Source organism: Panthera tigris, chromosome A2 (assembly GCF_018350195.1).
Source record: "Panthera tigris isolate Pti1 chromosome A2, P.tigris_Pti1_mat1.1, whole genome shotgun sequence".
Classification (NCBI taxonomy): Eukaryota; Metazoa; Chordata; class Mammalia; order Carnivora; family Felidae; genus Panthera; species Panthera tigris.
Genome location: NC_056661.1, coordinates 87,516,106 through 87,530,919, shown reverse-complemented (window position 1 = coordinate 87,530,919; position 14,814 = coordinate 87,516,106). Strand labels below are relative to the sequence as shown.

General features: G+C 33.1%; 1 protein-coding gene across 6 annotated transcripts in view; it reads left to right on the top strand.

The window, feature by feature from the left end:
- Positions 1-14,814, top strand: part of SEMA3A (semaphorin 3A) — a 456,004-nt gene that overhangs the window by 296,216 nt on the left and 144,974 nt on the right. For all 6 annotated transcript variants that reach the window (XM_042965369.1, XM_042965367.1, XM_042965368.1 and 3 more), the window contains 2 exons: positions 1,899-2,056; positions 6,783-6,845. In XM_042965369.1, the coding sequence (XP_042821303.1) occupies positions 1,899-2,056; positions 6,783-6,845 (221 nt within the window). The remainder of the gene's footprint in view (positions 1-1,898; positions 2,057-6,782; positions 6,846-14,814) is intronic.

Genomic DNA, 14,814 nt, shown 5'->3' with positions numbered 1-14,814 from the left:
TTCTTTCCTTTCTTCATTTTTTTTTAAATGGGTGTGGAGGGTGAGAAAAGGCTAGCCCAGTATTATACTGTTTTTTTTATGAATTAATTAGAAAATCACATTTTAATAATTTTAACAATTCTTATAATTTTGTGTAGTAGATGGATGGATAGATAAATCCATAGAAAAAATACACATTCGATTTAATATTTAATGACCTGGTAATGTGGAAAAGAAACCATGTGAGTTGTGGGTAGTGAGCTATTAATTATAGATTTCCTGACTTGAGGGGATGTTAATTCTGGTAGATAAGTCATTTACATGAATGATTGACAGTGTGATACAAGTTATAGGAGTAATTTACAAAGAAATTATAAGAATTTCTTGGGGCTTGCACTTGAACTAGCTCTTACAGATGGATACTCTTTGTGGTGCCTAGGTGACTCAGTTGGTTAAGTGTCTGCTTTCGGCTCAAGTCATGATCTCACAGATTTTGGGTTCAAGCCCCATGTTGGCCTCTGTGCTGACGGCTCAGAGAGTGGTGTCTGCTTCGCTGTGTCTCCCTCTCTCTCTGCCCCTCCCCTGCTTGTGCTCTATCAAAAATAGATAAACATTAAAAAAAAAGAATGGATACCCTTGTCAAGGTGGTATGTAGTAGTAGATGTCAAGAACAACGGCAGCAAAGGCTAAAAAGTGGACAACTGCAGATACATTTTCCTGCAGGATAGGGGACATGAAGGAGGAGTACTGGGTTGGGGTGTAAACTCAGATGGTCTTTAATGCTAAATTAAGCAGTTTGAACTTTATCCCCCACTGAAATAATATTTTTGGTTATATGGAGAAGGCGGTAGAAGAAATAGATACAGCAAGGAAACTTACCGTAAAGCTAATGTATGGGGGACAGGACTGGGATAGAGGAAGGGTCTATATTGCTGCTTTCTCTCCTTGGAAAATACATTCTGCATTTTGTGGGTGTTGATGAAAGGGTTCAACTATGTGTGCCCTGGACAAATCTGAATCATCGATTCAGTACACAATTTTGGAGAATCTTCAACGTTTCCATCCCATGGGAGGGGGTTGTGGTGGTATATGTACATAATTTTGACTGAGGCTGATATGTAAAAAAAACAAAAAAATAACCTGTTTGTTGATTATCAACAATTGCCTTTGTAATGCAAAGGTGGACTTACAATTAATGTTTTTATTTGAAAATATTTCTTCACTTAGGGATAGGTCTAAAAGTCAGGATTTGCCCCTTAGCAAAAGCAAATAGAAGAATGATAATAAACTGAAAAATTGAAGTCAGATAGTAAAATTCATATAACTTACGTTTTTATGAAAACATAACTTGGCTTCTGTATATGTGTCAGTCACAAAATATTACAAAAGATTTAGATGGTGGAGTTAATGATTTAATGGTCAAAAAGACGCGTAAAAATTCCTTAGTAAAAAGAAGCCTCAAACAACCTAGGAGGTTCAACAGTGTTTCCCTCATACTGCCTCTGCTCTGTTGGCCTGCTTCACTTTTCCTTTTAGATAATGATTTGGAACAAATGAAACCATTTAAAAAAACCTTTGTAAAATTAAAGACATTTTATATACAATACTGAGCATTTCATTTTATCATTACATGCAGAGATTTCATTGGATCAGTTGTGCAGAGGAGGTATTTCTGTTCCTTTCTTCTGAAGAAGTATATGGTATTGAGTATGAAATCAGCAAACTAATGAATATGACTTCCTTTTCCATGAAATGTAAACAAACAAACAAACAAAAATGGCTCCTGTATATTTCTTAGTACCATTAAGAACAACCACTGATTTGTAGCTACAGCAGGCCGTAGATTGCCATGTACCAATAGTCCATGCTCATGTAGGACCTCACATTAACACCCAATGTCTTGCTTTGTTACCTTGCAGAAATGTTGGAATCCAACAATGTGATCACTTTCAATGGCTTGGCCAACAGCTCCAGTTATCATACCTTCCTTTTGGATGAGGAACGGAGTAGGCTGTATGTTGGAGCGAAGGATCACATATTTTCATTCAACCTGGTTAATATCAAGGATTTTCAAAAGGTATCTTTATTCTAATGTATACACTGTAGTTTCTTTAAAACATCTCAAGCTATTTAACAGTGAATTCTCTAGCTATTTGATAGTGTTACAACTGAAAAAAAAACTGTTTAAATTAATAATTTTATTTTTTCAGATGCAAATAAAAATAATGCATTGATTTGATTATCACAAATCAATGGATGTGGTAAACCATAAAAATCATCAAGGACAAAACCATAGTATGTTAAATGATCATTTTAAGAAATACTGACTTAAGCTTATCCTTCCATAGTTGTATCATTTTTCCTGTGTAAAACTAAACATCTGAACCATTATATTTATATATCATAATTGATGTCATTTACCGTGTGTGTGTATATGTATGTGTATGTATATATCGCTATATTGTCAGCAAATGCAGAGTTCATCAATCATTTTACACATGCCTAATCTGGTGTGTCACCTGTTTTTGTAAATAATGGTTATTGGAACACAGACACTCATACATTTACATATTGTCTATGTTTGCTTTCTTTCAACAATGGCAGAATTGAATAGTTGTGATAGAGATCATCTGGCTCACAGAGCCTAAAATATTTACTATCTGGCCTTTCAAACAAAAAGTTTGCAAACTTTTTGGCAATATCAGTTTTCAGTGTCAGATCTTTACAAATGTGGTCATTTAGACACTTGCAGTCTATCAGTTTTATCCTTACTCTACCATGTTTTTGGCTTCTTTAATTAATAAGCTATACAGTTTGGAAAATAAACATGGATTGAAAAATTAGTGCAAATTATGCTACTGAGTCCATATGCTGCACTCAAAGTCAATTATTTTTTCATAGTATTTCCAGTCATAATTCTCAGAGGAACAAAAATCTTTTATGTAACGGCTTTTGTAGGAGTACTAGTATAACATATTTTTTTAGAGTACATATACATCAGTTTTTATGTATGTTAATTTTCCTTCTTATAGGACTTTAGAGAGTGGTGTTTCCTAAACTTCTGATAAACTTTAACATATTGGACAATAAGTTTTGAAAAGTAATGAATTCTATTAAAAGCTTTTGTCCTGGTTGGAGAATATTGCTTTGAAGATCAAATGAAGATTAAATTCAAAGCTAATTCATATCTCTAATAGAGTATACCACTGGACCTAAGACTTTTACTTTCCTACTACCCAAACTCTGAAATTCTGACTGTACATAAAGATTTGATTCATTATGTATATGATACAAAACAGCAGCGATATACTTAGAGATTAATATACGGCATTTAAATACCACCTTTGATATTTCTTTTTCTCATTTTTTCAATCTATTTGATTTCTAAGACTTCTCAGATGATTGCAGTATTCCTAAGGTTATCTGTTGTCTAAGAAAACTAGTTATCCATTTGTTTTTCTGAAATGACAAAAATATTTACCTTGGAGTCTTTTCTAAAGGTCATAAAATAAGCAGCTTTGTTTTGTTTAGTGAAAATAAGTCATCCTTTTTATATAATGAGTGAAAAATCTAAGTTTAAGAAAAATTTGGTATTTTAATAGTAGGAAATTATATAAGTTCAAGTTTTCAGTGTTCATAATAGTTTTATCATTTTGTAAAACTCATATATATAACATAAATATATATACATATATTTTTTATCCATAGACAATATATGAGTAACATCACACCTCAGAATATGTATTTAATGTATTTGGCATTTTTCTCTGAATAATGAAATAATAAAAATTCTTAGTTTATATACTCAGTTTGTTCTAAAATTGAAAAGGCTTAATTATTGTATGAGACAACCTGCTGTTTTATAGATGAGGAAAATCCCAGAGCCATTTGTATGCCCTTGATATAATCACAGTATCTTCTACCAACTAGACTTACAATAAATAGATACTGAAGTAATGAATTAATTCAAGTTAGGTGACTTGCCCAGTTTCATAGTGTTGTTATAGCTCCTGCTCTTGCATTTAAAATCATTATTCTAATGGAAGACATATTTCTAAGTCTAAAACATTCATTCCAAACATATTATTTAATTATACCACACTGTCCATAGGAGTAAATCTAGTTTACTTAAGAATTCACATGCATTTGTCTATCAATGTTCTTTATAATCTCTGTATGATGTTATTTAGCATTTTCTGAAGCATCTACTCTTGTAATAAACTTTATAAGGATCCCTATAGGATATCATAAATAATTCTTGAGGGACTTACAACATAATATTAAATATAAGATTATGAGCATAAAGGTATATATTAGGCCAATCCTTATTAGAGATAACACATTCTCAGATTTGGAAGAACCATGAAAAGATTCTAGACCTTCATAAAAGCATGCTGTTTCTTTAAGGCACAAATGCTTATTTATAAAATTATGAGTGAGAGGCGCTGTCATGAATAGAACTATAGAAGCATGAAGAAAGGAAAGTGTAATACACATCATGAAACACTTTGAATTTGAGCATAAGAAATTTAGGCATTGTTAATTGAGACTTTTTGAGCAAAGAAGACAAAAATATCTACAGGTAAACAAATATAACCAAATAGTCAGGAATTATTCTTTATGGAAGAGGATACTGTTGGAAATGACAATTAAATACATTTATATTTTTTATATAAAGTAAATATATATATTTATTTCACTGACTTAGAGTTATGCCCATAAATTGCTTTCCAGAATAGCATATTATATACCAAAATTTATTTTATTCATGCCAGATTTTTAAGCTATACTTATTTATTTAACTCTGGGAACTCTAGAAAGTTGAGAGTACACACTCCTCTAAGTATGAGAGAATTGAGCATAAATGTTATCAACATTATTTTTTATCAACATTTGACATAAGAGAAAAATGACAAAATGAGACCCATGCTATCTCACCACCAGCATTCAAGAGCTAGGAAAGTATGAGAAAATGACTTGCCTTTTTCAGTTAAAAATTAGGTTTTAATAATCTGTGAGTTTTGTGAAATGTAACTGGCAAGCTTAATGTGAGAGTCAGTAAATCTTACCCCTATACTCTATATTATTGTCGTGTTTTAAATGAAATTTATATTTTATCTACCGGTATAAACTTTAAATAAGAATAGATCGCTTGGGCTTTCCATAGCCACAGTGAAGACAGAGCTGTGGAATGTATGGAACAGACTACCCAGCACCCGCTCTAGTAATCCAGAAGTCAGGGTAATGTGAATTTTAAGGACGTGCATTTATTGTGCTTAGATTTTTTTTTTTATTATGAGATTACTTTGTAAGATCCTTGTGGAACAAATCAAATGACAGTTCTAATTTACATATACAGATAAACATGAAAAGAAAAGCACATGAAAAAGAATACATAAATTAAAAGCTTCAGATGGTAAAAATGAATGTATAACCAAAAATTTTTAGGGCTTTTATAATCGTGACACAGAGCTGAAATGCATTTGTTATGCCATCATAGGTTATTTCAATATGTCCTAAATTCTTGCTTATGAATGTGTTATATTTTGTTTTTTGATTCCCTAGATTGAATATCATAGCCCTTGCACAAGTTTATGACCATTTATGCTGAATTATCTAGGGGCTTGTTTATGACCGTTTATACTGAATTATCTTGAGGCTTGTTTATAACCATTTATACTGAATTATCTTGAGGCTTGTTTATGACCATTTATACTGAATTATCTTGAGGATCCCAAAAAAGATGATCAGTCATTTTGAGACTAACACAGACATGAATGAGTGACTGCACCATGTCTGGATTTTTTTTTTTTTTTACATATGACATTTTTTTCCCTGCAATTAACTGTTACCAGATGAGAAAGATGAATTAAAGAAAAAAATTCAATTGTTCTGCCGCAATACAGATAGGACTCATTCGAATTGCCCTGAGGAACTGAACAATTTTATATTAAAATTTAGATGAGGATATTTGTATTAATATTATAAAGAAAAATACATCCACCATCCCCTAAACCACCAATAATATCTTGGCCTGCTTACCACTGTCATTGTAATTATACTGTATAGAAACCTTTGGAATTTAGCATAAATGTTGTCAAAGAATGAAGGGGAAATATTAGGGATGAAAACAATTGTTTTTCAATTAGTTTAAGTTTTTCCCACAGTGGCAAAGTTTTTAGAGCTATCTATTTGGAAATTCATTTCCTTCTTTATCTCCAGAAAGTATATAATGCTACTCTTACCTACTTACTGTGCTTCCCCCCACCAAAAAAAAAAAAAAAAAATTCCTTTCTAAAATGAGGTTTTCTTAACCCTATCAATTGCTCATTCTAGAGTGTCATGCTGAAATTTGAATTAGGGAAAAGGACCCAGAGCACCTCATGTTTAAATTCAAAATGACTATTTTATAATAAAGACAGATTCTTTTAGAAAAATGTTAGACACTTTTTTATGTTTATTTCTATCTCCCTTCGCTAGATTTTCACATCTTCTCAAAATGATCTTCCTCTCCCAACCTGACAGTTCTCTTCTCTGCACGCTGCTTAAATCTACTGACTACATAAATTCTGTGTTGCTCAACTTTCATAAAGAGCAAAGTCTAATGGGTAGGCAGAGATTGCATGATTTACATTCATACCAATAAATAGATGCTACTGCAGAGTTTAAGCTGAAACCTTCCTCCCACATAATGCTTTGTGGAACTTATCTTTAAGTTGTCCCACCTTAGTCTAACAGACTATAATGTTGGATCACTTAGAGAACTTAATTGGCGTAAAATTATGTTTTTTCTCTGCCCTTAGATTGTATGGCCAGTATCTTTTACCAGAAGGGATGAATGCAAATGGGCTGGAAAAGATATCCTGGTAAGTATCAATCAACTAAATTATCTTAGTAATTACATAATTTATTATTCTGTCATCATTTTTGTTTAGTGTTGTATTAAGTAAACACTATACTTGTGAACCTAATCACTTTTTAGAAACAAAAAAGTATTTAATTTTGGATAGTGGTATTTTTATATAAAGAAGTGGGTAAAGGTAAAACATGCCTAAAGATTTACATGTATACAAAAGATAATTAACAAAATGCAATTTTGTAGCATATATACTTACATTCAGCAAGTCAACTTCTTTGTACAAATTTGTTTTCATATGTTAATTCTTCTTGAATTCCTTTTGGGTGATATGAAATTTTTCTGCCTCTGAGTAATGATTAAATTATCCCTTCTTCCTTCTTTGCATTCTCTTCTTTTTCTGTTTTCCTTTCCTTTCATCTTCCTTCCTTCCTTCCTTCCTTCCTTCCATCCATCCATCCATCCATCCATCCATCCTTCCTCTGATTTCTTAAATATGGATTGAGTAATGACTAGGTAATAGGCATTGTCTTGACTAGGTAATAGGCATTGAACAAAAGAGGAATGGTAAGCAATCCAACAATGGTTTTACCTTTATCAAAAGGTACATTCATTTTTTTCTGAGGCAAACTTTGTTAGTAAAATTAAGTGGGTCACTGTTTTGAGGTATAGCCAAGTATTTGCACAGATCATAAAAGTCAGTTATAGTCATTTAAATCAATAAAGTAAAATGAATTTCAGGATTTAAAACATATATAATTTAGGGGTGCCTGGGTGGCTCTGTTGGTTAAGTGTTCTACTTCGGCTCAGGTCATGATCTCACTGTTTGTGAGTTCGAGCCCCGCGTCAGGCTGTGTGCTGACAGCTCAGATTCTGTGTCTCCCTCTCTCTTTGCCCCTCCCCTGCTCACACTCTGTCTCTCTCTAAAAAATAAACCATTAAATTTTTTTGAATTAAAAAAAAAACAGATATAATGTATTTTATTTTGTGTCTTATTTTTGTATGTCTAAAACACAAGAAAAATCCTATATATTTTGTATACATATTGGCATTTAAAAGAAATTTATCTTAGGTACTTAAAGACACACATTAACCTGCTTGTGTGTGTGTGTGTGTGTGTGTGTGTGCGCATATGTGTGTGTGTGTGTGTGTGTGTGTATGTGTATGTATATATATATTTGTAGATGGATAGATATGTAGATATTTTCAGGAGACAACCTGATTGATTGGTAGCAGCTGCCCACAAGATGACGCATATGTTTAGAATGATGTAGAGGTGGAGTCTGAATTCATGGGGAAAGAATATCTCAATCTGGTAACAGTGTTGGCTGGTGGTGAAGGAAGATAGATAAAAGAGGACAAAGCACAGGCTTTGATTAGTTACATATTAGCAAACATGGCAAATTTCATCCTTGAAAATTTCACCTTAAATATAGTGATAAGTTACATTGCACCTTCATAGTAAACATTTTTTTGGCTATGTAAAAGTGGACCACAAAAACGTTCTGTCAGGGGACGCCTGGGTGGCTCAGTAGGTTAAATGCCTGACTTTGGCTCAGGTTATGATCTCATCATTTGTGAATTTGAGCCCCACGTCGGTCTCTTTGCTGACAGCTCAGAGCCTGGAATCTGCTTCACATTCTGTGTCTCCCTCTCTCTCTGCCCCTCCCCTGTTCATGCTCTGTCTGTCTCTCTTTCTCAAAAATAAATGAACATTAAAAAAAAAAAAAAGTGTGTTCTGTCAAATATTAAACTGTCCCAAGTTGATACTTATGTTAGGACTATTGGAAAGGAGTAAAGAGAAAAAAACAATGGTGTAGGAGTCCAGAGAAGTCAGGAATGTTATGTTGAAACCCCCAATGACTCATTAACTGTACTTATGCAAGTATTCTGATTTCTGGAGTGCTTTATTATTTTATCCATTAAATGAGACATTACATATTTTACAATTGGGAGAAACAAGTTTAAGAGTTTTTGTGAAAATTATTTAAAAGAAGAAAATACTTCGTAAGTCTAAGGCAAAAAAACCCATAACTGAATACACAAAACATTATTAACGTTAAAATGCCATGCTTACCATTAACAGATTATTTTGAAAGATTTCAATGTGATACTAAGGATGGATAGAAGTAGAGATTTTACCAGTATGCACCTGTGACTTTTAAAAACAGACTCTTTCCATTTCTGTTGAAGTTTAACAAGTGAAGACATGAATACGTATAATTATTGAGAATCTTTCCTGTGTCAAGTACTATGATGATTTAAATGCTATTTTGTAAATGTAATTTTAATGACAACTTTATGAGGTGGGTATCACTACTTCCATTTTCTTGATCAGAAAATACAGTGATTCAGAATATTCATTCAAAGCCTTTTCATCCATAATTTTAGAACATTTTGAGTACTATGCTAGAAGTTGAGATCAGAATGTCTGTGCTTCTGATGAAGTTTTTGGGGTCATGTGGCATATATGGATTTGAATTTGCCTGTTAACACACAGAAACAGTAAAGGACTAATAAATACTTTACATATTCTGGTCGCATCAAGGGTGTGGACGTAGTAACAACCAGCTCACAGCATTCCTGTAAGACTCAATCACAAATGAAATTATTGCATAGGCTATAATGCATTGTACAAAATTTATATTAACTATTATTAGTGTCCCTGGTACATGTAATAGAGTTGCTTAGGCAATTTCTTAGCAAAAACATCATTCATGAAATTAATTTGATCCTCTTTAAAGATCATGATCACTGTAGTGTTGCACTATTCTGAATTCAATTCAATTTTGAAATTGAAGATAATATGATACTTATCTGACAAATTATATGGATTTTATAATAAGCGTTTATAATAAGCACTATAGGCAAGTACTGAGTGTATTTGATATAGTGATTGAATCAGCTTACTCATTTACTAAGATAGCACATAATCTTTAGTGTTTGTGGTTTCCAAAATTCACCTCACTGTATTTCCCTTATCTTTTATGGCTCTCCTCTCATCTGCCCTTCCCTCCTCTTTTTCCTTCCCTCCCCTCCCACTTTGGTATAAGTACTAAACACCAAGGGATTCTGGTGTTAACACAGATGCAGTTAGTTCAGCAGGTGCAATAAAGTCATGATCTGCATAGTGCCATAAGGGTAACCCTAATTATGACCTCAGAGGTTTCCTCTCTAAGAAAGGCAACTTTATTTTATTTTCTAGGCTTATTGAAAATGCTGTGGTTTTCATAGAACTAAATTGAAAGGAACTAAGACATATAGAGTTTGCTAAGTCGGATACAAGGTATTAATTGCACGTGATCATTTCATAGCACTTTGTAATAAACATTCTGAAGGCTTATAAGTCATACTCCATAAATTATGGTAGAGATAGGTAATTATGTGTGCATTGAGATATTTAAATTTTTGAAGGTTTAATGATATGGTAATATTAGCCATACTAATCTTTTTAAAAGTCAACTAATTAATGTAACATGATAAAGTGTTTGTGTTTTGGTTATTCCTTTATCTTCTGTTAAATTATAGCAGTTCAATTCCAGCATATTTTGTTTTCTCTTTCTTAGCACTTATTTGATAAAATAAAAATGTAACAGTTTTCATATATTTTGGTTAAAAATGTATTTTTCCTCTAGCTGTCAACAACAATATATTCAAATAGGAAAATAGATTTCTTACTATTTTTCTGGTAACCCATCTTATTCCTTTAATAATGCTTTTCATTGACCTATTATTCAAAATATATTTTGTGCATTTCAAATGCATTTTATTAAAATTTCTTTTCAGATAACCTCATTTATGTAACTTAATTTACATATATATTTCATTTAAATAAAATATGTGCCATTTATTCATTATTTTTGAACTTTAATATATAAATGCATTTTTCCATTTCTTCCCTAATACATGATTTTAGAAAAATAGCAATTAGTAGGCTTCCTGGATTTTTAACATTTTTTCCCTGATAAACATACAAAAATAGCTTTGGTATTTTTACCAATAATTTCTTAATCACTTAGCAAGAAATACTAACAGTAAAGAGTTTTTAAGAATTTACATCCAGTACCTGATTTTTGAAGTGACATGGATGGTTTGATAGAAATTCTGGACTGTATCTTGAGTAAATAATAGTCAGCTGTGACATATGGACAATAATTCCTTTCAAAGAATTCTTGTGATGCTGAAAGCCACAGGAATGAGGCTTAGTAGTTTTTGCAGCCATTGGGACTCCAAGATAGAATTGTAACCAAAATAGGAACTGACCTGAACATTTATAGAAAAGTAAACTAATGACCTGCCTGAATGCTCTCCATGGTTTCTAGGATCTGAGTTTACTGTTTCCCTCTGGTTTTAGTGTTTTCTTAAGAAGTCCTCTAGAAATAAAGCTCCTTTAAACAAACCTTCCTGGAGGAAGTGCTGTCTTCTCAGTATTGGATTTAGATGTAAGAGTACGATAGGCAAAGTAAGGCAAAGGCACTGACTGATACATATTATATATCATATATATATATATATGATATATAATATATATTTCAGATATATATACCTTGAAAGTGGGTCATTCTTAATTCTGGGTAAGATGGTTAAGACAACACAGCCACCTGGATAGTCAGGATATGCCACTAGATCGAACATTCATAGTTCATGTACATCCATAGTTCCTGAACCTAGATAGTTCGCTGAGTGTAGCATCATACAGAAAATTGAACCCTTTCCTATCCTGCCAGGCAGCTGAAAAGATACACACCATCGTTTCTCATGGCTCAGTTTTGTATCAAACACATATGTTAAATCAGCAGCTGGAATTCAAGCCAGCTATCCACAAAGATGGACTTTGTGGTAAAGAAGGAATCTGCATCCTGAGAGACATTTATATTTCCTTTCTTTCTACATATATGTGTAGATCAAGGGAGAAAGAGAATATGAATGGGTCTTAGACTGCTGGTAATGACATTTCTGACAACAACATTACTCTAAATTTATTTTTGTTTTCCTTTTGTGGAAGTGAATATACCGGCTATATTCCTAATACGCTTTCTTAGTGTAGCAGGCTTTATCTACACTTTTATGTTGTTGGGGCATTTCTATAGTAGGGGAGTGAAATGCTCGTGAACTTTTCCATTGTTGTAACTTGAGAGTTGTAATTTGAAAAAAAAATACATAGAATATTATTGGACAGAGTCCCTGAATAAGAAGATAAATGCAATCCAGATATCTCTATTCTGACTGCTATTATTCACCTTTACTTTCATTTTTGATATTTTTCCTGGTGCTTAAAATCCACTCTGTTATTCACAATAACATTTCTATTGAGGGATTAACTTCCTTGACCCTGTTTTGCAAATGAAAACTGAATACATGCTAAGCTGGTAAAAGAATCTGTTTCGAATCAATAGCTCTCTGTATCTTCTTTGTTTATCCTACTAAACCATCTCTCTTTGCACTAAGTTTCAATAAAACCAAATGGCAACCGTATGACTGTTAGAAATATTTTGAACATCATTGGAAATCAAAATTTCAACCATCTGAGATGAACAAAAAAAAGCAGATTCTCATAACATCGCTATTGTTGGAAACATTTCAAAGCGTATTGTCATGCACCTGAATTTTGGGACATTTTTGCAATTCTTGAGGGATTTATTTTTATATTTTTGTCCTTAGTTGTTATTCATTTTTAAGGCTATGATGTATTATAACATGTCTATCAAATTTATCATGGCTCAAATTACAGGGCTTTAGCAACACTATTTTTTGCCAAGTGAATGCAATGGAGAATTTGAAGCCACACATGAATCTTAAGTTTCAGTACAGTCCAAAATGCACATTAGTCATTGAAATTCATTTGCTTTTCTAGAGTGAATTTCATTTTTTAAGGATACATATGACCTTTTTTTAAAGGTCAAAGTTGGCATCAACTTTAATTTTTTAAAAATTTTCTTCTAAGGAATTCAAGGCATTTTAATTTTTTTTTAAATGGATGGTTGAATTACCTCCTAATTCTACAGAAATCATAAGGCTTCATTAAATCTCAAAACCTTGATGTATAATCATTGGGAGATATTTTTTCATGGGTCTTTCATATAATTCTGCATATCTGATGAATAGAGGCCCTAACTGCCATTTTACAGAAAATTTTAAAGGATATTTAAAGGATATTTGTATAGGGAAGAGACTTGGAACATAGTGTCTCCCTCTTAAACAAAAGGCTGGTTTGCAAGCCTTGAGCAGCTAGAGGTAGTGTCTCCCACGGGGCACAGGGCAGGTATGCTTACCATCCAGTACAGTAAACTAACATCTCCCTCAATATATAATGGCAAGCATGCTTGTGACTATAATAAAATATTCAGGTTCCCTTAACCCAAGGCTTCTCTGCTGTAATGGAACTCAGTGCACGTACAGGTTGTCACCAGATCCTCTTTATACTGTGCACTAGGAATTGGAGCTTGGGGAACCAGCATGGGAATGCTGGTACAATGACTATTATTTTTGTGGGTAATAATGTCCTTTGTCTCTGATTCAAGAGCCACGTATATTCTGCCAGCATGAATGAAACTGTATTTGAATAACTTATCATCTAAGTTAGAAAAAAATCATAGACCCTTTACAATTCTTGACAATATTGGTTATAATTTTCTGCAGGCATTTTAGATGATGAAAGACTATGTTCACTGTGTTCATTTTTTTTTAAGTTTATGTATTTTTGCGGAGAGAGAAAGAGACAGAGCGTGAGTGGGGGGAGGGGCAGAGAGACAGGGAGACACACTATCTGAAACAGTCTCCAGGCTCTGAGCTGTCAGCACAGAGCCCGACGTGGGGCTCGAACTCACGGACAGCGAGATCATGACCTGAGCCAAAGTCGGATGCTTGACCAACTGAGCCACCCAGGCGCTCCCGGACCACTCATTTTTCGTGAAACACAGTGAAAATCTTGTCTTATAAAAGCCACAGAAATGAACATAGATTTTTATGCACATGCACATATGTATGTGTTCTTCTCCTTGGGGGTCAATATCAGGTAAACTGAGCAAAGTGATTACAGTTTAAATTCAGCATTCAGAAGTAATAATAATAATAATGATCACTTGAGGTGAGCTTAGTATAACATACAGAATTCTGGAATTACTATGTTACATACCTGAAACTAATGTAACATTGTGTGTCTTCTATGCTTCAATAAAAAAAGAAAAAAATATCCACACAAGTGGACTAAACTAACACTCAATGGGAACTTAGTGTATATACCACCTGCTCTAAATGCACTGCTTTTATTAACTAATTTTTGTAACTCATATTTGGTTATAGGATATATATTTTCCTGGTGCACCTGGGTAGCTCAGTTGGTTAAGCGCCTTGATAACGCCTCAGGTCATGATCTCATGGTTCGTGGGTTTGAGCCCTTGTCAAGCTCTGTACTGACAGCATGGAGCCTGCTTGGAACTTTCTTACCCTCTCTCTCTCTGTTCCTCCCTTGCTTGTGTGCACATGCACACACATTTTCTCTCCCAAAATAAATAAATAGGCTTAAAAAAAGATAGCATTTCCTTTCAAAGCAACTGGAAGAATCAGTTTTGTATCTTAGGTAGAAGATGCATCAAAAATGAAGCTTTGGCATTAAAGATATTTTAGAAACTAGATTTTATTCATATTTTGAATTAATGTGTTTTATAATATGGCAAAATAAGACAGTAATTATTGTGTTTGAATTGCTATGGACCGAGTCTCATATACATAAACTTAGGGTTTGTTTCTTGTTTTGTTTTTTTGGTAATCTTTTGAGTTCGGGATTAAATTTTATTTTATTTTATTTTTTTTTATTTTTTTTATTTTTTAATATATGAAATTTACTGTCAAATTGGTTTCCATACAACACCCAGTGCTCATCCCAAAAGGTGCCCTCCTCAATACCCATCACCCACCCTGCCCTCCCTCCCACCCCCCATCAACCCTCAGTTTGTTCTCAGTTTTTAACAGTCTCTAAT